The sequence below is a fragment of the Electrophorus electricus genome, chromosome 10 (genome assembly GCF_013358815.1).
Source record: "Electrophorus electricus isolate fEleEle1 chromosome 10, fEleEle1.pri, whole genome shotgun sequence".
Classification (NCBI taxonomy): Eukaryota; Metazoa; Chordata; class Actinopteri; order Gymnotiformes; family Gymnotidae; genus Electrophorus; species Electrophorus electricus.
Genome location: NC_049544.1, coordinates 23,279,417 through 23,303,999, shown reverse-complemented (window position 1 = coordinate 23,303,999; position 24,583 = coordinate 23,279,417). Strand labels below are relative to the sequence as shown.

General features: G+C 46.0%; 2 protein-coding genes across 4 annotated transcripts in view; both read right to left on the bottom strand.

Annotated features, from left to right (window-relative positions):
• Positions 1-12,113, bottom strand: part of nck1b (NCK adaptor protein 1b) — a 30,789-nt gene extending 18,676 nt beyond the window's left edge. Inside the window, exon 1 of one of the 3 annotated variants that reach the window (XM_035530723.1) lies at positions 11,916-12,113. The gene's annotated coding sequence lies outside the window, so the exon portion shown is untranslated. Of the gene's footprint in view, positions 1-2,263; positions 2,397-11,468; positions 11,690-11,915 lie in introns of those variants that run through there. The other 2 variants (XM_027021911.2, XM_035530724.1) reach the window with 2 other exon arrangements.
• Positions 12,114-14,232: 2,119 nt separating this feature from the next.
• On the bottom strand, positions 14,233-17,450 carry slc35g2b (solute carrier family 35 member G2b). The gene is made up of 2 exons (XM_027021923.2): positions 17,213-17,450; positions 14,233-15,730 (listed from the first exon to the last, which is right to left on the bottom strand). The coding sequence occupies exon 2, from the start codon at positions 15,706-15,708 to the stop codon at positions 14,458-14,460; it is 1,251 nt and encodes a 416-aa protein (XP_026877724.1). The 5' UTR covers positions 15,709-15,730; positions 17,213-17,450; the 3' UTR covers positions 14,233-14,457.
• Between the last annotated feature and the right edge of the window lie 7,133 nt (positions 17,451-24,583).

Below are 24,583 nucleotides of genomic sequence, written 5' to 3'. Positions count from 1 at the left end.
CACTTTCCAGCACGTATCTGCCCTTGTAGATTCTGTGGTATGTTGTTCTATAAAATAGCCTGCTAGGCTCACAGGTACTGCACGCTATCCTCTCTCCGCCAGTGTATGACATCAACATATTATTAATATTAATTATTATTAACATTTACATATTAGAACCCTCTGCGATATCGGTATCACAAAAAGGTAAAGTACTGCGATAACCGTTAATGAACAATATATCGTGTCGCCCTTAGGGCAACAGGATTCGAGCAGTACTGTGTCCTGCTGATAAGTCTCAGAGCATGGACACTGATCCAGTCCTGCATGTGTAAAAGATTTTATGCAGCACTACAGGATAAAACCTGACCTGATGTTAGCTCCCTGACTCAACAAGTCAACTTGAGTCAATCTGTAAATATGAGTGTGGCTTCCTCCAGAGTTTTACGATGACCGTAGCTTAAAAAGCGTCGTGGATGAGTTTGATTTGCCGGAGATGTTTGAACACTCGGATGCGCACACACACACACACACACACACACACACACACAGCGACTCTCAGACACTTGCATACTGCACAAATCTCAAGATGCATTCTGAAAAAATTAAAACTGAGCATAAATATCTGACTGTCTTTCAAGTGGGGATCTCGTTACTCTCTGTAACACAAATGACATCAAACCCTGGGAAACGATTCCTCAAAAACAGTCTCATAAATAAAACTGCTCTAACGTTAAAGTTCATCTTGGCAGGGTGTTGGCATCCCACTAAAATGTGTGTGTGTGTGTTTTAGTTCTAAACTAGGCAAGCACACAGGCACACACATGCTGGAATGCAAGGCTTTCATGTGCTTCTGATGTGGATTTGGCATACCTCTGTCTCTGTTAGTCTCCACTAATTTAATTTAATGAACACTGGGAGGCAACACTAACAACTTTGCTGCTGAGTCTGCTGAGAAACAATGAGCTTACTTGCTCTGCGCGTGCACACACACGCGCAGACAGAGAACGAGAGTAGAAACATTCCCACATCAGGTCAGCACACCCCTCACTCCAGAAGAGTCCCGCACCCTCTTCTCTCTCCACCTCAGACAACATTCTGCTCCATTTTGTGTGAGACTGAATGTGTAAACAGGCAGGCATACACACTCCAAAGTTTGAGTCCAGCTTAGCACTCAAGTAGCATCCATTTATGATGAGCCCACAGCCAGAGCACTTGTTCTGGGGGAGAGACAGCAGCTTCCAGGACAAAGCTGGGGGCCGCCTGTCCCGGATCTGTTGATTCCCTGCCGCCTCCTGCTACGGATCACCATCCAACGTGGAAAAGAAGGAAAAACAGAGAACAGAGACGTATGGAGAGAGCAGAGGGTAGTGCGGGTTTTCAGCGCCGTTCTGCGGGAGTGCTCTCCTGCTGTACGTGAGAGCTTGTTTGCTTTTTACACAAGCAGCTGACATTACGCTGTGACACGCGTTACTATTTAAGGACATCACGAGTAAGCGCTGTTGTAAATATGCGTTTAGAAAGAAGAGAGATGGAGATGCACTCATTTCCTGTGCAGCCTACCTCCCACCACCAGCTGCATTAAAGCCCCACCGTCACACCTCCGCCTGCCACATTCACCGGACATGCAAAAAAAAAAAAGGGTAGTGTGGAGGTGGAGGTGAAGGGCCCCCCCCGTGGAAGCGCCCATTACTGTGATTCACTAACCAATGACACGGTCAGCAGTAAAGTAGTAAACACTCTTGCAGTTTTTTTTTTGGCAGGCGGGGCTAGCAGAGCCCCGCCCACAGGAATAGGGTCGGGATGAGCAGAGCCCTTAAACAATTCCCCCAAATCTACAAGCGTCATAATATCCAACATGCCTGACAACATCCTGAGAGAAAGACAGTGCTGGAGGCAGGCAGACCTCTGCGGGCCCAAGATGTCATGGCAAAGTGGGCGGAGCACCAGACACCTGTGCTAACTTTATGAAGTAGGTCACACGTTTAGCGGAGAAAGCGTGCGTTTCCCGCCCAGCAACGTACCAACAGTCAACTGTGTCCCACATAAGAGGCAGAACCACGCTCAGATTAAACAAACAAACAAGAGAAACAAATCAAGAAGAGCGGAACACACACCAAAACGGCTTTTTTGACGTAATATACACTTCTGTGACGGTGTTACACCAGGCTCTGACCCTCCCTTCCACTCCCCAGCCCAGCTCAGCAGCAGCGAGTGACGCGCGCACACACTCACACACACACACACACACACACACACACACACACACACCACACACCCCTACCTCATCTGAGGGCCACTATGGTCAGGTTCCAGTCAGGGCTCAGGGATCAGCTGGTGACATCACGTCCACAACGCTGCCCCTGGACTGAGACACACTACACCACAGTCCAGCTCCAGCACCTACACCCTGCTGAACCTACACCCTGCTGCTCTCCACCCAAAGATGAACTGCTGCCCTCTCAAATGGAACGTTTTTCCGGCACGCACGCACATGCACACACACACAAACAGGAAGAAGCATTGCTTTTGCAAATTGAAACAATCAAGATCTACATCTGCATCATCGTGTTGCAATCTTCACCGCAACAATTCCCATCCTCTCACACACATTGTTAGCGGCTTCCGCCAGTCTCTTACGGTGCTAGGGGGGGGTCTGAAAGAGAAAGTGAGAAGTGCACAGAATGAGAGAGAGAGAGTGCAAGAGGGAGTGACAGAGTGAGACAGAGAAGGGAAAATCAAGCATGCAAGAGAAAGACATGCACAAGCATGAGAGTGTATAACTGGAACAAAGAGAGAGAGCAAGATGAGGAAATGAAAGAGAATGAGAGAGAGGGAGATAAAGTGTGTGTGTGTGTGTGCAGGCACATGTAAGAGCCCTCTTTTGGGACGCCTGTCAAACCTTTTTTTAATACAGCAATATACAGCCACACAGGGCTTGACTGCAAAACAATCCATCCATCCATTCTCTAAAAAAAAAAACCAGATTAATGTACATCCAGTCATAACCTGCTGATCCCCTAACGCCCCCCCCCAGGAGTGTGAACACAAGCTCCCTGTCCTGTCACCGTCTCCATCCTTTCCAGTGAAAGCAGTCGATATCTTTAACTAATAACCTTGGCCATGAATAACTGATTTCAGGGGACTCCAAATGAAGACAAAAACCAGGCCATCCTGGTCAGCACTGCCGTGTCCTTGGAAGACAGCCTGACAAATGCAACCTTTAGCAATAACCACTTAAAAAACAGGTAAAGACAGCCTGTTTGAATGCAGGAACATTAAACAAAATGACCCCGACACACCTTGGGAAGGACAGAGCCCAACTCCTTCCCATTAAAGGCTATTAGTAAAATATGAGAGGACGTAAGGCAGAGGAAGGTGCATCTCTCTCCCACACTGGGACTCAATCGGCAAGCGACAGTCACCAAGTCCAGGAGACGTAGTGGAATGCTTTCACACGCGCGCGCGCACACACACACACACACACACACACACACACTTTGATCTAGAGAAGGGTCACACTGAAGTATTTCTCCAAGCTGCTAACTTTCATAGACAGAAGGAGCCTAAAAGTTTTCTGGAAAGCTGAAGTGTAGTGACAACCTTCCTACTACACTGTATTGCCAAAAGCATTCCCTCACCCATCCAAATCATGGAATTCAGGTGTTCCAATCACTTCCATGGCCACAGGTGTATAAAACCAAGCACCTAGGCATGCAGGCTGCTTCTACAAACATTTGGGAAAGAATGGATCACTCTCAGGAGCTCAGTGCATTCCAGCGTGGCACCGTGATGGGATGCCACCTGTGCAACAAGTCCAGTCGTGAAATTTCCTCGCTACTAAATATTCCACAGTCAACTGTCAGTAGTATTATAACAAAGTGGAAGCGATTGGGAAGGACAGCAACTGAGCTGGTAGGCAACGTGGTAGACAACGTAAAATGACAGAGTGGGATCAGCGGATGCTGAGGCACACAGTGCGCAGAGGTCGGCAACTTTCTGTAGAGTCAATCGCTACAGACCTCCAAACTTCATGTGGCCTTCAGATTAGCTCAAGAAAAGTGCATAGAGAGCTTCATGCAATGGGTTTCCATAGCCGAGCAGCTGCATACAAACATCACCAAGCACAATGCAAAGCGTCGGATGCAGTGGTGTAAAGCACGCCACCACTGGACTCTAGAGCAGTGGAGACATGTTCTCTGGAGCAATGAATCATGTTTCTCTGTCTGGCAATCCGATGGATGAGTCTGGGTTTGGCAGTTGCCAGGAGAACGGGACTCTGACTGCATTGTGCCAAGTGTAAAGTTAAGTTTGGTGGAGGGGGGATTATGGTGTGGGGTTGTTTTTCAGGATTTGGACTCAGCCCCTTAGATCCAGGGAAAGGAACTGCTAATGCTTCGGCATACCAAGACATTTTGGACAATTTCATGCTCCCAACTTTGTGGGAACAGTTTGGGGATGGCCACTTCTTGTTCCAACATGGAACAGTGCACAAAGCAAGGTCCATAGACATGGATGAGTGAGTTTGGTGTGGAAGAACTTGACTAGCCTGCACAGAGTCCTGACCTCAAACCAACAAAACACCTCTGGGATGAATTAGAGCGGAGACTGCGATCCAGGTCTACACGTCCAACATCAGTGTCTGACTTCACAAATGTGCTTCTGGAAGAATTGTAAAAAAAAATTAAAAATTTCCATATACACACTCCTGAACCTTGTGGAAAGCCTTCCCAGTAGAGTTGAAACTGCTATAGTTGCAAAGGTTGGGCCGACATCATGTTAAACCCCATGGATTAAGATTGGGATGTCACTCAAGTTCATATGCATGTGAAGGCAATACAGTGCATTTTGAATATTAACTGGTGACCCCCACTGATTGGCTAGCATAATCTGTTGTAGCAGCGACACTCCCACTTTCACCTACATGTGGAGCTCCTACCACTTCCTAATACACATAATCCCACCCCTTCACCCCATATGTGGCAGGATTTCACTTACAAAGCCCCAGTGTCTGATTAGAACAGAACTTTGTCACTGACTATATGAGTGCCTTAATGAGTGCCCTAACGAGTGCTTTAATTAGTGCCTTAACAAGTTTAATGAGTGCACAAAAAATCAATGCCAAAAGGCAGGAGTGACGCAGACAACCATGACCAGACGTCTCATGGACATGCTTGTAACCAGAGGGACATTCCCACACGCAACGCCGCCAGTGACGAGGGGAGGGAAGGAAACTTCACACTTCCACCACTTACACCAGGGGCTCACGCTTATCTCACATTTCATCATCATACTGGAGCTGGTCAGCCACTTGTGAGAGCAGCAGAAAACAGAGTCGTGTCATTCCATGTCAGTTCCATCACCCTCCCAATGATCTGGGAGTGGGAGCAGGAATCGTTCCGGTTCAGGCACAGAGCAGGACTGAGGGGGGTGGGGCCTGGGGTGTCCTGAGAAAGGCTGGCCCCAGCAAATCCATGCTATAACACAATGACACATGCGGCACCACCGATCTGTCCCACTCAGCTCTGGCGGCCGGTGGCCTTTATCAACACGTCTGGACACCGTGACATTTACGCCGTCATAACTGACATCTCTGCCCACACCCGTCGGCTGGGTTTTAGCGCCAGATAAGGATGACCTTAAAACTACCAACAAGCAAGCAACGTGTAGGGCAGATAAACCCAGCACGCCTGTGAGGAGACATGGTTGACTCCTTTAGTCAGAAAGCTGTGCTAGCGGGGCCTGTGCTAGGCACTGCTGGCCTGTTATTCTTTGGCCCGGTTACATAGTGAGAGACCATCTGAGATCTGAAATCAGTACATGCAAAACAGCCTCAGAGCCAACAGAAGGAAGGGAGGGATTGGGCTTGTACTGAAAAAAACAAGAAACAGAGAAACAGAACAGAGACAGATGAGCCTAAAAAGAAGATCCAGTGAAGGACAGATCCACAGAGACAGAGAGAGAGAGAGAGAGAGAGAGAGAGAGAGATGAGACTTACTGAGACACTAAGCCAGCACCAGTTCCATTCCAGTAACTTTAATTACAGCTCTGTGTGCTCAGAAGCATACAAGATCAGCCATCGTACGCAGCGGACGGATCTGCTTCCTGCCGCTGGTGCGTTCTCTTTACAACTCACACAGGATGCTCACGAGCGGACCACGGAAAAACGGTCGGAAGAAAAGTCTGATTAACATATTACAGCTAAGGGACAACAATTTGAATGCGCGTTATTCTGGTACTGTACGGGCACAGACCGATGTTCCCAGAACGCCCACAGCTCCAGTAGTTCACCCACGTTCACACTGCACTGATTACAGTACGAGATGTCGGGATTTTAAAAGATGTCCACGAAAAAATGGCCAGGTCCATGTGGACACTCTGTACAGAAGCCGCCCTCACCATGGCTTATCAAACAGATAATCAAAGCAGGCAGGTAAAATGACAAGGAACCGAAAGCACGTAGGCCACTCGAAACAGAAGGCGTGACTCGCCCAGGCTCCGCCCACACTGACATTCCAGCGCACCCACCTCAGGGTGGAGCACAGCGACCACCAGGGGGCAGCACGCAGGGGCATGCAGATCGTGACACACAGAAAAGCAGGGTTTGGAGAGGGGAGACAAGGAGCACTGGGAAGAAAGAGCGAAACGGAAACGTTTTGCTCATCGTCATGAACGAACAGTAAAGCACGCACACTCGCACGCACGCACCCTTCTGGTCAAACCTATGAACTACTACAACTACTACACATGTTTCATCATACAGGTGTCCTAAAGGCACAACACAGGGTGGAAAACGAACACTGACAAAAAAGGAAAATTCCTCACAGACACCAGTGGTAAGTGACGACAGACACAGGAAGGCAAGTCCTGCCATGTTCCGACTCCTGGAACAAGACAGTCAACCTGTACCATTAATGCCCAAGACCGACATCAAACAGAACCTCAATATTGCAGCAAGCTGCCTCGGTAAATGTGAGGCCGTATGGAAATATGGTAATCAATTAGGAAATAAATGCAGGGAAATGACTACTGGACTACAGAACTCTACATCGAGGTGCTGTAGTCGCATCCTAATTAGCATAAAGTTAAAATAATACACGGCAATATACAGAACGAAAACAAAGTTACACAAAAACTCACTGCAGGCATGAAATAAATGAGAATGAAACAGAGATGACAAAAACACTAGTTCTTTGTAGCCAAAAATAACCAGAACCATAGAGATGACAGCAACTGTAAAACTGGGCAGTAGTGCACAGTGCCGGGGCAATGTGTGAAACATGACAACGCAGGGTGTGTAGCTCTCAGAAGACAAAAAGAAAAAAAACCACTCCAGTTAGAAAGCCCAAGACTGACATGTAAACCAAATTCAGTGCAGAAAGAGGAACAGAGAAAGTAAAAAAAAAAAAAAAAAGTTTTTATCTTCCACAAGACCATCATCAAGAGATTTTCCATCAGGCTACTTATTAAAGCCCACAGGAAGATTCAGTGTTTCGGAAAAACGGTTTTTTACATTAGTAACACTGCTAACGCTGCGTTCTCAGGCCACACTGACGTCCAACCAAGCCTCTCTCATGCTCACCTATAGTCCAACAGCAGGATTAACACCACAGCCCAAAAATAGCCCCCCTTCTCCTCTCCGCCCGCGGCCCCCCTGCCTCCGTCTTCTGAGTGTCTGACTTTGCACTCATGCTTGCTCGAGTAAACTCACGAAAAGGTTTTAAAAAAAAAAGAAAGAAAAAAAAAAACCCCACCTCAGCCAGCAAACATCATTAATGAGAAACAGAGAAGTGAAAGCAGTACTGGGTTAGGTTAGGCTGATATATGACCAATACAACAGTTCCTTAAAACCACACTATTTTGGTTTCATACTTTTCTTCCCACTTCAGGATGTGTTAATATTACAACGGTGCCTTCGCACTCCACACTGTAACATCAAACCCTCCACCGGCATCTAGAAGAGGCCGGGGTGTCCTTTGAGACGCACGGTTTCAGCATCATCTCCCAGAACCACAGCAAAACCACATCTCAGTTCAGTCACAGCCCAGATAACCACGAAGGACTCCGAGCCTCGGCACAGCTGGGAACATCGGTCCGCTGCTTGTGGAGGAAGAGAAAGAGAAATAAGACTAGAGAGAGAGCCACGTCAGAGTGGAGTCCTGTTCAACAGTGCTGAGGGGGGGGGGGGGGGGGGGGGGGGGGGGGGGGGGGGGGGGGGGGGGGGGGGGGGGGGGGGGGGGGGGGGGGGGGGGGGGGGGGGGGGGGGGGGGGGGGGGGGGGAAGTGGACAGGGTCACTGGAGCAGGCCTGCAGATTTTACATTAAGCAAGATTTGTGAGGCAGCAAGACACTGGAAAGCCTGGAAATTTGGAGCAAGGACATCAGTTAAATAAGTGCCATTTCTGATTTTTTCCAAGCACAGTTATCCACATAAGAAAGCAAAGAAAGAAAATAAGAAGAAAAAGGAGGTGAGAAACTGGTTACTGTAAACCTGTATGTGTGCGTGAGTGAGTGTGCGTGTGTCCGTTCCCCCTTGACGGAAATGGAGTGTATAACTAGCTGATCTCAGCCTTCTGCTTCCTCTAGACCCCTGCAAGCCACCAGATCCACAGCCTCAAACAAAATGTCGCCCCCTCTCTCTCTCTCTCACCTTAATGAGAGGTTGTGGAGAGACTTGTCAGCATGGCAATAATTACAGAAACTACGGTATTCACCAGCTGAAACAGGCCCCCAACCCCCACAGAGCTCAGGTTAGCATGTGCACACACACACACACACACCATATAATTTAAAAAAAACACCTTTAGAAGCAGTCAGCCCTCTTCATGTATGTAAAACTGCCTGAGAGTGAGTATTGTGTTAATAAGACGACTGAATGGAATCAAACAACACCAGTGTCTTCTCACCCCTGTAATTCAGATCATAGTCAGAGACCAGTCCAAACTGCCCCAGGCACACAGAGGCCAGTCCAAACTGCCCCAGTTACACAGAGGCCAGTCCAAACTACTCCAGTCATACTCACGTCAGCACAACAGCCATAATTCACGAGCTCAAAAACACAGGGAACTTAAAGGTTTCCTTTTTAAAAAATGAATGCAAACCTTCTAATAAATAAATGTTCCTGGCAAACGCATTTCACACACAGGCCAAACTTTTAAAGTTCGAACACAATAAATAATTTTAAATGAACAAATAAATAAATGACATCATTAGGTAACCAAATAACCCCCCATACATGTTACAGAGCCTGCTACTGTCGGAAACAAACAGTCTGTCTCGTCTGCCTCGAGTTTGTTTTTAGCTGCCGTTACTGACAGTTTGTCCAGCCAACAGCTACACGAAGCTCTGTGGCTTTCCAAAAAATGTAAAGTATCCTAAAGTAAAATGTTTTACATCATTTTTCAATTTGTGGAGGTTTTGTGGAACCGACCACAAGAAAAGACAGATGGTTCCAACGGAAATCAGATGAGTTTAAGTCATCCACTAGTGCAACGTTTTTAAAAAGCCTGGATGTCATTTCACTTTATTGCTTGACGCTCTGAATGTCAATTCACGTTGTGGTTGTTTTGAGTTTTATATTTTATCCGCACTGAAAGACCCTCGAGTGCAAGACAGTTCCAAGCCACCACCTACAGGACACTGTGTGAAACCCTGCAGTGCATCTGCCATAGACATTTCTAAATGTCACATGCTCTTACTCACTTAACCATTATTAAACCTTATTAAGCATTATTAACAGGTGTACTAACATACTACATGTTCCTCATGAACTACAGCCCTTTTCCAAAATGTGCCTTGTTTTCCTGGTAGGTGTACCACCTGGACACACAGCATCCACCTGGCCCATATGCAGTCGACTCATTTTAGAGAAGGGAATATCACATCAGGATTAAGAAGGTGAATTAATTAGGTAATATCATTAAGATGCAAGCTTCTGATTGGCTAGTGTTACTGAACCACGAGTTCCTGACTGGGTAGTGTTATTGAACCAAGCTCCTGATTGGCTTCTTAAGAGCATCTGGGTCAGAGGGTATGTAGACTACAGCAGGGAGTAGACCATATTGCTATACAACAGACAATCCATATGTCTGTAGTTTTATTTCTGATGTTTACCAACAATACACAAATAGCTTATGCAAAAACAAAAAACAAAACCTTGTGTTTTACGCAGGTTTAAAAAAACTCCACTATGACACCTCTGGTGGTTAATCATCTCTACTCGTCTAAATCTCTATTTTGGTCTAAATCTCTTGTACGGTGTTCCTGGATGGACTGACAATATTCCAATACGCTTTTAAAAAAACGTGTATTATGAAGAAATCAACTGAAATAATTCAAACAATCACCCAACCCCTGGAGTACAGCCCTTCTGCTCTCACTCGTCAGGGAGGTTGACGGAGCTTCTCCCTCCGTGTAGACAAAGGACGAGGTGCAAACCACCTTGGGTGTAGAATAGTCCCATCAGCAGTCTCCACCTGCGCCTCAGAGCAAGCGCATCACTATCCTCCACCCACGCAGACACCATGACAGGCCAGACAACTACAGCAACAGGACCTGGGTGTGACCGACCCATAAATCCATACATAAATGTCTACACACTGTGTACGCTGACCTCCTGGTTGGCAGGCAACATACCCTGCACCGTTTTGGCTTCCTGAGAAGGACTGTTTAAAATGACAGAGGGGAATAATGGGACAATAAGGGGAGGTTTTTGAGGAGCTGGCCTGGAGCCTGGCGACCAACCACAATCACCCCACGGTCCCCTGGCATCTCTGCCATGCAAAACACTTCTGCGTATGGGTCTCCAGTCAAATTCTTTCCAGTTAATCGCTTAAACGAGCACAGACAGCAGAAATTCAAAAATGTTTTCTCCACAGAGTCAAGCTTTTAAAGAATTCAGTCATTTAACCGTTTTATCATCTTAAAAACACTTTTCATTATGATTTTCAGCTCTTCCGCAGCCTGGGTGCTTTTCTCAAGAAAACACACAGAGGTTCTATGGTTTATTTTCCTTTGTTCACATTAATTAGTCACAGTTTCTTTCATGCTACATTTAGCTGCTTACATCAGCTAACTGGTTTGCTAAAACAGTCCCCAATTTAGTGGGAGTGTCACTAAAACTGTACAGGGACTTTAAAGAGCGACCTCATGCAGTCATTTTAAGAACAGTTCTGCAATGGTAGATGCAGTTCTCACATGTTTTGATGAAGTCTAAGACTTGGTACAGCCAGTAACAGAAGGTCTGTAATCCAGAGTGCCCATGTAAATACAGGCTACTGAGCCAACACTAGATGCACTTGGCTTGGCCTGATTTGAAGCTTTTCTGCCCAATAACAGCTATTAACCGTTTTTCCACACACTGAAAACTTGTCCCACCAGACCTTCTCCTGATCACGGTATATTTTAAAAGGAAAGAAACCATCCAAACGCATTTGAACATTGATTAAAAGGGCAGAAGCTCAGTTGACCGACGATTTCAGGCGACCTTACCGAAAAACTCCTTCAGTCGGGGAGCTAGACACAGCCTCCACTCAGGAAATATCCTCTCCTCGCCCACGTCCTGAACGTTTTCTAACCAGAATAATAAACTGCAAACGGGAGGCTAACATAATGCCGCGCCGGCGTTACCGGAACCGTTAAATCCCGGCCAGGTTGATTACAGGTTAGCCGGTTAGCATTCCCTTCATTCAGGCTAACGCTAGCTAACCACGCTACCAGGCCGGCGACATTGTTTTTTCGGATTTCCAAACATTAAATAAATTATTGAATAAATAATGCAATCCTGTCACGCATATTCACATCGTTAAAGCCGTTTCAGTCGCTTGTTTTCCCTTGGCTTCAGAGCCATAGAGATGGCTTGTAGCATTAGCGTTATTTAGCCGTTCATTTGAGACTAGTGAGGGCTAAGCTAGCTAGCTAAAACCTAATAAACCTTACCTGCAGTTAATGGGTCCACACACTAGTCTTCTGCTTTAGTCCTGTGATCTGTTATTTGAAACATAGCGTCCGACTGAGAAGTAGAAGATTTATCTATGTGTGGAGCTATAGCTGAATATAGACCGCTACAGTACTAAGCGCATCATCGTTGCTCTTTGTGGGCTGGTTTTCCAGTATCTATCCAGCGTGAGGACTCCACCTTCATCTCTACCTCAAACTAAATCTCCATCTCCACCTCCGACGTGTTTTCACACGAAAAGTTATCCTTCCTTCTTTGAAGTTGTTTGGTATCTTTAAACCAGCTCACTTTCCCGTGTTTTCTAATGTTTTAGAGTCATAAAATACATAACAAAGATAAAATACGATTATAGAATCTTTTAGTCCTTTCATATTTAATAGGGGTTTCATTATGTAATGACTAAATATATGACTTACAATCATAATTAAAACTGCCAAACCTGAACCTGTTTAGGTCAGGCAAAAGCAGTAATGTTTTTAGATAATAGGTTTTCTCTGTTCTCTACATATTATACATGGTATTATTACCACCACTACCAAAAAGATCTGTTAAAAATACTTTAAAATATTTTGCATAGAAATAGCACATATTATGCATACTAGCTTTATAATAGCTAGATTTAATATAATATATAATTATGAAAGAAGATTTGGAAAAGATGTAGAAAGTTTAGTCAACAGTGGTTGCAGTAGTAATCGGAGCATATATATAAAGTGTATGTTTTTGTGCATCACATAGCTTTAGGATCATAGCCTATACAATTATGCATATGGGTATGAACATTATAATACTACTCAATTTGTATTCTTTAGGAATAGATAGAAATATGAGTCTAAAGAGACCTCACGTTCCCAGCTATAATGTAGTGTTATGATCATCCTAACTTTTAGAGATGCAATTTATTATTGCTAGTCTTTATGGAAACAAAAAAAATACAAACAAAAAAAACATCTAAATGAGGTTTGTGGAGCAATGAACCATTTAACAGATCCACTTGTTTCTCGTTCAATTAGTTTCGGCTGCGTCCATTTACAAATCTCCCACGTGACGCCGCACGCGCGCCTCTGGTCCACAGCCGAACGGAGAGAGCTGCGTGAGGCACTTCAGGATGCAGTGTGTTTCCTGCACGAGCAGATGGAGCCACTGCACCCTCCTCTTCCCACACACGACTCCTCCGTTAGAACCGGCCACGCGCGGTGGAAAGTGTGCAGACGAAATGCACCGTTTCAGCGGTGATTTAGCTTTAGATAGATATTTACTCGCGCGTTTGTTCTATATGCAGACGACGGTCTTGAATATAAAAGGATGAGAAGCCACAAACTGCTGCTGTGCAGATCTCCCCTGCTGCAAACACACCGAGCGTGCTTTTGATCATATTGCAATGATTTATAAAGATATAGAGCCTGTCTATAAAGCGCCATCTGGTGGAGTTTGTGGAGAAGACGTTCAGTTAACCCCTTTACTCACCGGCCGTTTTAATTACATTATCGCGTAATAAACAGACTATACACGCTTCCGAATTCACGATGCGTGTTTTCTGTGGTTTCACTCGTCACATTAGAGCTCTTAAACGCTGTATCGTATCGACTGAGAAGGGTGATTACAGAAGCTGTGGTCGCGTTGCGAATAACCCGTTTTTAATCACGCAGGAAGCAGGCAATATACAAAACAGCAAACAGCAGTAAGAAAAAAACAGTATGAGCTTGCCCGCGGGATGTCAGCCAGCATTTTACTGCAACGTGCACAAATATGCCGCAAGATGCAGCAGACCATGCAGTACATACGCGCGAGAACAGCATGGACCACCTGTACGGTCCCGCCTCCATCTCTGTCTCATTTTTCTACTATCTGTATTAGCATAAAGGTCTTCAACACGAGAAATATAAAGCCCTCCTCCTCCCCATCTCGTGCCACACACTTATTGGTTTTCCCTCGTGGCCTCACGCTGCGATCGCAGTGACGCGCGTGCTCTGGCAGCCGGGACAAGGAAAATCGATGTTAATTTAGGGTCTTTTTTTGTTCTCGCGTGATTTATAAATATGCACGAGCCTCTGTTGAAAGAATTTTTTTTTTTGCCATTAGGTCACCAAGGCCAACCGAATAAAACAGGAAAAATCAATCTGGAGACCTTTATTGGGATGTAGAACCTGGTCTTCTAGAGATTACTGTGTGTGCGTGTCTGGCTACATGTTTTATGTCTTGAGAACAGCTTGTCCTGAAGTGGAAGGACTGTTACATCTCATACCAGTGGAAAAATCGAAGCTGTCAGAGGGACGCACTTGTTGATTCATTTTTTTTTTTTATTATTTCACACATCAACATTTAGCAAAGACATTATACCATTGACACTCTTTAAAAGACACTATACAAAATAAATAGATGAATATTAAGAGATTCATCGATTGCACATTTGATGAAATGGGGTTTGGTTTGGCAAACACTGTACAAAGACGAAACAGGCACACACACACACACACACACACACAGTCACATACACAAAGATAAGCGCATACACACAGATACTCATTTGATTGGCGAGTCTAGGATCTCTTGGTAATCCTGCCGTATGGCCCTGCCGACCCAGTAGAGCTTGACGCCAGCAAGGACAAAGACGCTGACCATGATGACTAGCGCACCGAAGACATCGTAGGCGGAGGGAACCATGCGTAGCACCACCAGCTGCAGAAACATGGCCACGACGATCTCCAGGTGCTGCACAGTGCTGACAAGGGCTGGGTGGAACCGGTTCAGGGCGTAGTAGACGCCCAGGAAGGCCACGGTGGAGCAGATGCAGATGCCGGCCAGGTAGCCCCATGTCTCGCCGTCCAGGGGAATTATGGGCTCCTGCATTACGAACATGGTGGAGGCCCCCCACGCTGTCCCTGTCCAGCCGAACGTGAACAGCGCCGTCCACATGCTGACGCGCTCTTTGATGGCCCGGTACACGATCATGGAGAGCGCAGCGGTCAGTCCCGCTACGACGGTCATGGTGTAGCCGAAGGCCTCTTTCCAGAAGCCCACGGCCGACTTCTCCTCGCCGGCGACGTTGGGGATCATGACCAGGCACATGCCGAAGAGGCTGCCCACCACGGTGACGACGTCCGTGTAGGTGAGGCGCTCTTCCACCAGCAGAAAGGCCAGCACGGCGCTGAAGACCGTGGTGGTCGCCCGCCACGTGACCGTGCCGTTGCTGGGCGGAACGATGGCGAAGGAGGTGTAGGCGCACGTGATGGAGATGACATTGCACACGCCGTAGAAGAACAGGCGCAAGCGGTAGCCCTCCGGACCGAACGGCGGCTCCTTGTGGTAGAGGACCACCAGGATGGACAGCACCTGGATCACGGAGCGGATGAAGATGAGCTCCAGGGATGGGACCTTGGAGCGGTCGGCCGCCAGGCGCGTGATCAGGGCCACGCAGCCGTGGGCGACGGCCGCGGCGAACAGCGCCCCCCAGGTGACCCGCGACGCCAGCACTGATGCTTCTCCGAAACTGGCCAGCTGGCTCCCCACGCCTTTCTCCCTCTGCTCTCCTGCCGACCGAGGACGCGTCTCCATCGTCCCAAACAAAGTCCTCCCACGCCCGGTGTCCGACACCAGCCTCTTGCTGGGGTTGTTGTCCACGAAGGAGCCAAAATCCTCAAAAGAGGGCGCGTCATCATAGCCCTCATCGCCTGGCTGGGGGAAGTGTGTGGCATATTTTACTGTAACTGTGTTGGGGTGGATTTTGACCCGCTTCTTTGACCCATACTGCTGGCTGGACAGAGACGGATCCATATTTCTTACCTCAGTTATGGAACTGCAAACCAAAACCAAGACACCATTTAGTGGTAGTAGTAACTAAAAGGCCCAACAGTGTACAGATGCATCCGCATTTTCCTAAAACAAACGTACTGACACATTCGAGATTTTTTTATTCTTCAGCATCTTATTTTTAGCCCAAGGTTACACAAGGAAGCGGTGCAAACGCAGTTTCATTTCCAATTTACACAATTTCAACTTCACTGAAGTTGAAATGTCAGCATATTTTTGGTACAAGTAAGTACGGAGGATTTCTCAAATTCCGATAAAATGCTTCATAATTCATAACTCACTGCTTCGGTGTTCTTTTTTATCAGGTGTGTGTGTGTGTGTTCACGCGTGTTTGTTTCCATGTGCAAAGCAATTTCTCCCACTATTTCTATATTTAAGCACAGCCAGGCCTGGATAAGGCATACAGTGCGGCGATCTTAATTCAATGCGACAGCGCAGGAATTATGTAACGGAAGGGAACTGGAAGTGCTACCAGGAGAACCCTGAGAAACGACATGCTCGCTAGCATTTGGGGGACGATCGCGTCATCGTTTTGAATAGTCCACATGGAAAACGCAGTGACTAAAATGAAAAACATTCACTGATCGGTCGAGGCTGTGAGAGGCAGGTTTCCGGATGTAATAGGCTACCGGCTACGCTTTTGTGTTGTCCGAGCGGGCTGGGTCTGTGGTAGGCTCTTCAACGTAAACTCTGCCCCCTACCACCAGGGGGCGGCAAAACCATCCACGAATGTTTCAAAAACAAACCAGGTTGTTTCTTGAGGCTATATCTTCACTAATAGCAGTGTATGTTCCCTAGCAGACATTGTTAGGTGTGGAGACCGAGGAAAAATATATATTAAAAAAACATATATATATATATAATGTATAAACTGCGGAAGGCATACGCAAACACTCCTCAGTTTCTCTCCTCGAACTGGGTTGAATGAACGAACTGTACACTGCGTCTCTCATGTCAAAAGTGAGCCACCAGAAGATACACTTGGCTTTATTTTAAAAACGAGAACGCAGTTTTCCCGAAGAGCAGAGAAATTACTAATAATTAGAGAATTGGGCTTCTTCCATCAGAAATATGCAAAAGGAATACACTATCCTGTATCCTGTTTTCAAATGACGTTACAGTCAGTTATTTTTAAGGAAATCGTAGACCGATGTGGTTCATTATTTCAATATATAAGGATCGTACTGGAAATACAATATTTTCCACCATATAGATACTAGTCCTAGATTGACTGGAAACCTGTGCATCAAATTTTAAATTACTTTTTCCTTCCATTGTACCACGTCATATAACTGTGCGTAATGGTGCAAATCTTGGTTTGTTTTACACTGTTACCTAAATTATTTGTGCTCTCAAACCCATCTGTGGAACACGTCATGCACCCCCTCGTGCGAAATATGTTCGTGCGGTTCGATGTTGCCAATAATTTTTTTTTAAATCGGAAATCCAAAAGTCGCCGATCACTCACCTGGCACTTCTGAAACGCGAGGACCTCAGAGCCCGTGAAGAAGGACGCGACCCGTGGCTTCAGGAGATAGGTCCCCCATCCTGTCCTACGGCGGATGCGGCGAACGTCTCCGAGACGCTACGCCTCTCAGTGGTGGCTTTTTCTGGGGTACGAGAGCGAGAGAAGGGGGCGCATTCCTCGCTCATTCCCCGGATCAAATTCAGTGTTTTACAGCGCGTACGTGGATGTGAACTTCATCGTCCTCATCATCATCATCATCATCATCATCATCATCATCGTCATCATCGTCATCATCCCTCGAGCTGGTCTCGTAAAAACGTGGTTAAGAAAGATTTCTTTGCCTAATCATATCTCTCTTGAGTTCTTATAAAATTTATTACAATAATACTTTCAGTATTTTCATATTAAATATGTTTCAAATCTGGTAAAGGAACATGGATGCTTTTCACTTTGGCATGGATGGAACTGTACCAAGAACAAGTTGTTCATAGCGCACAGCTGGGTCAGCTGTCATGTCTTGTCTCACTCTGGACATCGGGGGTTTATCCTGAACCTCTACATCACAGAAACCGAATCAGACTCAGAATGAATCTGATTCAAAAGGAAAGATGTCTCACTCTGGAGGCCTTTAATTTAAATTACCCCTCTCGCTCTCTCTCGCTCTCTCTCGCTCTCTCTCTCTCTCTCTCTCTCTCTCTCTCTCTCTCTATATATATATATATATATATATATATATATATATATATGTCTATCACTCTCACTTTCTCTGTTTTTCTCTCTGTCACTCTTACTCTCTGTCTCTGTCGCTCTCTGTCTCTCTCTCTCTCTCTCTCTCTCTCTCTCTCTCTCTCTCTCTCTCTCTCTCTCTCTTTCTTTCTTTGTGTCTGGAGCCTTTTTGGATTGATGACCAATCTTAGTAGATAAGGCAGGCAGGTGAGCGAGAGTAAGGCAGACAGAAGAAGGCTGGTCCTCCCAGATGGTTCATACCCTGGAAAAGCAAACCCTGAGATCCTCATGCCTCAGTCAACTCTCCCAAATGCCAAGCTCCACAACACTGTTTTAATCTCAGTGGAAGCCATCTTCAGCAGGTTTTTTTTTTTTTTTTCAATTTCACAGGTCATTATGGCAGGGTTTCCCTTGCTGCACTTATTGATCAGGCCCATTTATTGATTGCTGTTGTGATACCAGCTCAATTGAAATAAACCTGTGTGCACGCAAGGTTAGGGCCAAATGCACAAAACGGCCATCGTAACTGTGTAAACGCAGATAAAACTCTGTGAAATCAACTTGAAGAGGAGTCAAGACAGCATGTACATTTCCAGGAGGTTTTCTGTCCCCAGAGAAGATGGGTCTGTCCAGGCACAGAGCTGCAGCCTCGCACGTGTGAGTGTATCCCTGGACTCTGGCCATCTGCTTGCCTCAAGCTGGGGAGTGTGAGCAGAGGTGAGGGTTACAGCCCAGACGCAGTGCAGGCTCAACCACCAGCAGGCACGAGTAGAGTGTTGGCGGCATTATCAGCTGAAAAGGCCCAGTGAGCGCACATTTTCCTGCTATTTCTGCAGTCTGTAGACACGATGCCTTTGACTTTCCCAGATGCTACTAACATCCAGTCACCAAAGTTCAAGTTCTTTTGGAATTCAAGTATACAAGCCTGGCCTGAGTGCTGTGCGTTCATAATAAATCTGAACACAGGCTCTGCCTTCAGCTTTCACACCACAGTCAAAAAGCTTTGCTGGCCAAAACCTGGTGAAAGGGATAGAGAAGCAAATAGGAGGTCACATCAAGTTAGCTCTGGCCCAACAGCAACCATAATTGGGTGCTTCTAATAAACAAGCCTGGTTTTGGTACAAAAACATAATTATAACATGGATAAGTAGCATGCTGCCTGTTTGCTCCAGTGAACATCAAAGTTTGATAGTACTAATGCTAGGGCACCATGATCGATAGAGCCAAGGTTTGCTTTCTGGAAACATTCACATATGAAAAGACCAAGGATCAATATTTGGACGGGGAAATGGCCTCAGTTGCTATGGAAACCGTAACCATTACCACCACCGCCACCACCAACGAGACCTGTGCACCCTGTGCAGTTATCAGCAGAGCCTCGGAAACGCTTGGACAAACCAGAACAGGGTCAACGACCTGCTGAGTGTTTCAAAATTAAAAGCTACATTTTTCAAAAATAAACTCTTTTAAAAAAAAGCTCGTTCAAACCGACAACTCATGAGCTACTTTGTAATAACCCGCTGAGGTAATATTTCAAATATCGTCAGTGCCAGCGCTGCTAAATCCAGAGATTTGCGACGATGCATATATCTCTGAACAGCAGGAGGCACACCACCGGTAAATTGCCCTGATGCAGAGAGAAGCTGCTCGGATGTGCCAGTGATGAGAGATCTGCTCAGTCTGCTCAGTCAGGCCATGTGTGGCTCTGTTCTCTGACGTGTTCCCTCCCAGGGCTCACCAACACAATGCTGGCACATACACCTCAGCGTTGTGCGGCTCTCGGGAGAGTGAGAAGTGGCTGAGACTTAAAAGGGGAAAAGGGCAGAGCGTGAGAAACACGGAGCATAACCACAAGCATGGCCTATGGTTTCTGAACAATCAGACCGAAAATTAAAACCAGTGACCTATTAGAAAGATTTAATCCCAGCTATTTTCAAGGGCGTAGAGGGCTACACTTGCTAGGGACCCCAAGTCCTGTGGCTGTACCCTCAAACACTTCACCCTGAGCACCAGGGCTCCCCTCTCAACTGGTGAGGAACAGCTTTCTTTTCATTAAAGCATCCAGATAAAACAAAGCAGCTCCTCTTCTCAGCTAAGTGTGTGAGGGAGCTGTCAAAGCAACTGTCTAGCGATGCCTCGCGATGCCACACAATGCCTAGTGAGGCCTCACCATGCCTAGCGATGACTCATGATGCCTCACGATGTGACGTCTGGTTAGCAGAGAAGGGAGAGTGTGCAACAAGAATTTAAAAATGAAAAAGGGCAGCATTCGTGGTAGCTCAGTGGTCAAGGTACTTGACCAATAATCAGAAGGTTGCCAGTTCATGCCCCACCAATTACCCCTTTTGGGCCCCTGAGCAAGATCCTTAACCCTCAATTACTCAAGTTGTGTTCAGTCAGAATTGTAAGTTGTTTTGGATAAAAATTTCAGCCAAATGCTATAAATGTAAATTTCAACAGAAGTGAGAAATACTATAACAGGACTATAAACAGAATAAAAGACCTTTAACACAGCTCATTTGACATCCGACATGACGAGATGCTGTCAAAAATGAGTATTTAAGCGATAAAAAAAAATTGCTCAGAAATTGTTCTTCCTTGCAGCTCTTTTTTTCCAGCGCTGCACCACGGGATCATCTCTCAGTGAGCACTCGAGGGGACTGTTGTGTGGCACGGCGTAATACACAAGCCTTAGTCACACTCTAAATATCATAACCACTCTGCTACTCTGTTTTCATTTGTCACACAATGAGGTTGCACTAGGACTTCCCGTTTCTCTCTTTTTATAGTCTATATGTCTCTCTCTCTCTCTCTCTCTCTCTCTCTCTCTCTCTCTCTCTCTCTCTCTCTCTCTCTCTCTCTCTCTCCACCACACACACATTTGTCTAGTAAACTCAACCATGTCCCTTACAGAAGATTGAAACCTGAAAGACATTTGTGGTTTCTCTCATGTGTTTCCCACACCATCTCCAGAAACATGTACTCGACAAACCCAGGAGTACATTTCTGAGAAAATTGATTTCGTCCTCCAACAGCAGTGACCTGGAATCCAGGACAACAACAGAAACACAGAACCCAGGACAACAACAGAAACGTAGAACCCAGGACAACAACAGAAACGTAGAACCCAGGACAACAACAGAAATGCAGAACCCAGGACAACAACAGTAACGCAGAACCCAGGACAACAACAGTAACGCAGAACCCAGGACAACAACAGAAACGTAGAACCCAGGACAACAACAGAAACGCAGAACCCAGGACAACAACAGAAACGTAGAACCCAGGACAACAACAGTAACGCAGAACCCAGGACAACAACAGAAACGCAGAACCCAGGACAACAACAGTAACGCAGAACCCAGGACAACAACAGAAACGCAGAACCCAGGACAACAACAGAAACGCAGAACCCAGGACAACAACAGAAACGTAGAACCCAGGACAACAACAGAAACGCAGAACCCAGGACAACAACAGAAACGTAGAACCCAGGACAACAACAGAAACGCAGAACCCAGGACAACAACAGTAACGCAGAACCCAGGACAACAACAGAAAACTACAGCAGAGAACAAAACATACTGGTTTCCCTAAAATCCCATGGACATGATAGACCTGTATTTCTTATCAGCTGCTTTGTGATAATATTTGTTATTATAATTATTGTTATTATAACCACTATATAAATTGAATTTTACGATAAGAGTAGAAGGAGGGAGCTGGATCCCAGGCGCAAACATTTGCTTTAGTTCTGTGTCCAACTAGACAGCAGCGTGCATACAAACGTGTCTTATATACCCGTTTTGACTGGTGTAAAACTGAGTAAACATATTCAAATAATGACAGGGTTGTGTTATGAGTCATATAGTGTAATAGGAAATCATTTCAGTGTTTTGCTTAACAGTATTAATTCTGCTGATCTTTGGTATCGTTTTAGTGTGCTGGAGCATTACTCCATATCTGTCCATCTCTCTCTCCCCCTCTCTCTCTCCTCCCCCCCTCTCTCTCCCTCTCCCCCTCTCTCCCTCCCTCTCCCCCTCTCTCTCATGCTGGACCTTGTACACACACACACTCTATGTACTTCTGCACTTCACCCACCTGAGGACTGAGTCATGTGGGCTTCTAATGCTCAGTCATTAAGAACACTGTTCACTCTGCTCACTCTGTTCACTCTTTTCACTGAGATCACGGTGTTCACTCTGCTTGCTCTGTTCACTCTTTATATCCTGTTTGGATCCTGGTGAAAAAGTAATGAAAGACTGTTGTATATGAATACCCTCAGTCACACACATTATGTCGTTTTGTTTTAGAAAAGTCAAGGAAGGATCCTGTATCTTGTTTTTTATGATCTGACAGTGATCAGTGCTGATCAGCACTGAAAAATATTTTAAGTGTTCTCAGAGGGCACACAGGTAAGAATTATACTGTCTTGTTCCTCGCACAGATCTAGCCAGTGAGTGTGTTCTCCACACAGATCTAGCTAGTGTGTGTGTTCTCCACACAGATCTAGCCAGTGTGTGTGTTCTCCACACAGATCTAGCTAGTGAGTGTGTTCTCCACACAGATCTAGCTAGTGTGTGTGTTCTCCACACAGATCTAGCCAGTGTGTGTGTTCTCCACACAGATCTAGCTAGTGTGTGTGTTCTCCACACAGATCTAGCCAGTGTGTGTGTTCTCCACACAGATCTAGCTAGTGAGTGTGTTCTCCACACAGATCTAGCTAGTGTGTGTGTTCTCCACACAGATCTAGCTAGTGTGTGTGTTCTCCGCACAGATCTAGCCAGTGTGTGTGTTCTCCACACAGATCTAGCTAGTGAGTGTGTTCTCCGCACAGATCTAGCCAGTGAGTGTGTTCTCCACACAGATCTAGCCAGTGTGTGTGTTCTCCACACAGATCTAGCCAGTGAGTGTGTTCTCCACACAGATCTAGCCAGTGAGTGTGTTCTCCACACAGATCTAGCCAGTGTGTGTTTTCTCCACACAGATCTAGCTAGTAAGTGTGTTCTCCACACAGATCTAGCCAGTGAGTGTGTTCTCCACACAGATCTAGCCAGTGTGTGTGTTCTCCACACAGATCTAGCCAGTGTGTGTGTTCTCCACACAGATCTAGCTAGTGAGTGTGTTCTCCACACAGATCTAGCCAGTGTGTGTGTTCTCCACACAGATCTAGCCAGTGTGTGTGTTCTCCACACAGATCTAGCCAGTGTGTGTGTTCTCCACACAGATCTAGCTAGTGAGTGTGTTCTCCACACAGATCTAGCTAGTGTGTGTGTTCTCCACACAGATCTAGCCAGTGTGTGTGTTCTCCACACAGATCTAGCCAGTGAGTGTGTTCTCCACACAGATCTAGCCAGTGTGTGTGTTCTCCACACAGATCTAGCTAGTGTGTGTGTTCTCCACACAGATCTAGCTAGTGTGTGTGTTCTCCACACAGATCTAGCCAGTGTGTTTGTTCACACAGATCTAGCTAGTGTGTTTGTTCACACAGATCTAGCTAGTGTGTGTTCTCCACACAGATCTAGCCAGTGTGTGTGTTCTCCACACAGATCTAGCCAGTGTGTGTGTTCTCCACACAGATCTAGCTAGTGTGTGTGTTCTCCACACAGATCTAGCCAGTGAGTGTGTTCGCACAGATCTAGCCAGTGTCTGTTCTATGTGACAGACACTCCTGAAGTATTGCTTTCATCTTTACCTTATCAGCTTCCATTAGTCCTAAACAAAATCACAACCTGAAATTCCCTGTCATTGGACACTCCCCTCAGGATCTGCAGCAGTGATCAACTCTGATAAGGTCAAGTCTGTAACGTGCATGTGATCTCGGGAGAGTCTGTATGTCCGAACTGTCAAGCTGTATAAATAAAGGCACGTATTATGTTTATGCTGTAGTGTCTCACATCAAGTGCCTTTAAGGTTCACCTGTGGAGTGGATGCACGCTATGAAGTGATCAGCCAGCGTGTACAGGATGTGTTTATCTAAAAGAAATGATGCCTGTCTGCTCCGAGTCTGACAGTAGCCACCAGGGCTCATAATCAGACACTAGCTGAAATTAGGAGTCCAGATATGTTGAGGTTTGATTTTTCCAGTATCTGAGTAAGGACTGGTCAGAGTTTGAACCAATTACAAACTTATACAGGTTTCAAAGTTTCCTACAGAATTGTGAAAGGACATGCAAACTTTTAGGCATGAAGAGAATACTGAGTGAAAGTAAATTTCATTACGTATGAATAAGGCAGTGGCTTTTACAACATACCTTCTTTGGTACAAAACCAACAGTCTCCAACAGCTAATGAGGAGGTAAATTATCAAACACTGCAGTGGTAGTGTTCAAAGAATCAATGCGCCACGATGAGTGAGACAGGGCACTGTGCCGTTTCCTCAGTAACCAGTGTGCAATCTTCCCTTTCCATTAGCCTTTGATGGGAAACAGAGCTGTGCGTGAAGCAGCTCCCTGTTGTCTCACCTGCTCAACACTGTATCATTGTCCTCTGCCTTTTTAGTTCTCCAGCTCTGGATGTGACTGCAGTTCTGCAGAGTGAGCTAGTGCTCGCCAGCCATGTGAGTGTCCTCCCCACTACACACGCAGAGTGATACTACTGCTACTACCACTATTGCTACTACTATTACTACTACTACTACCACTA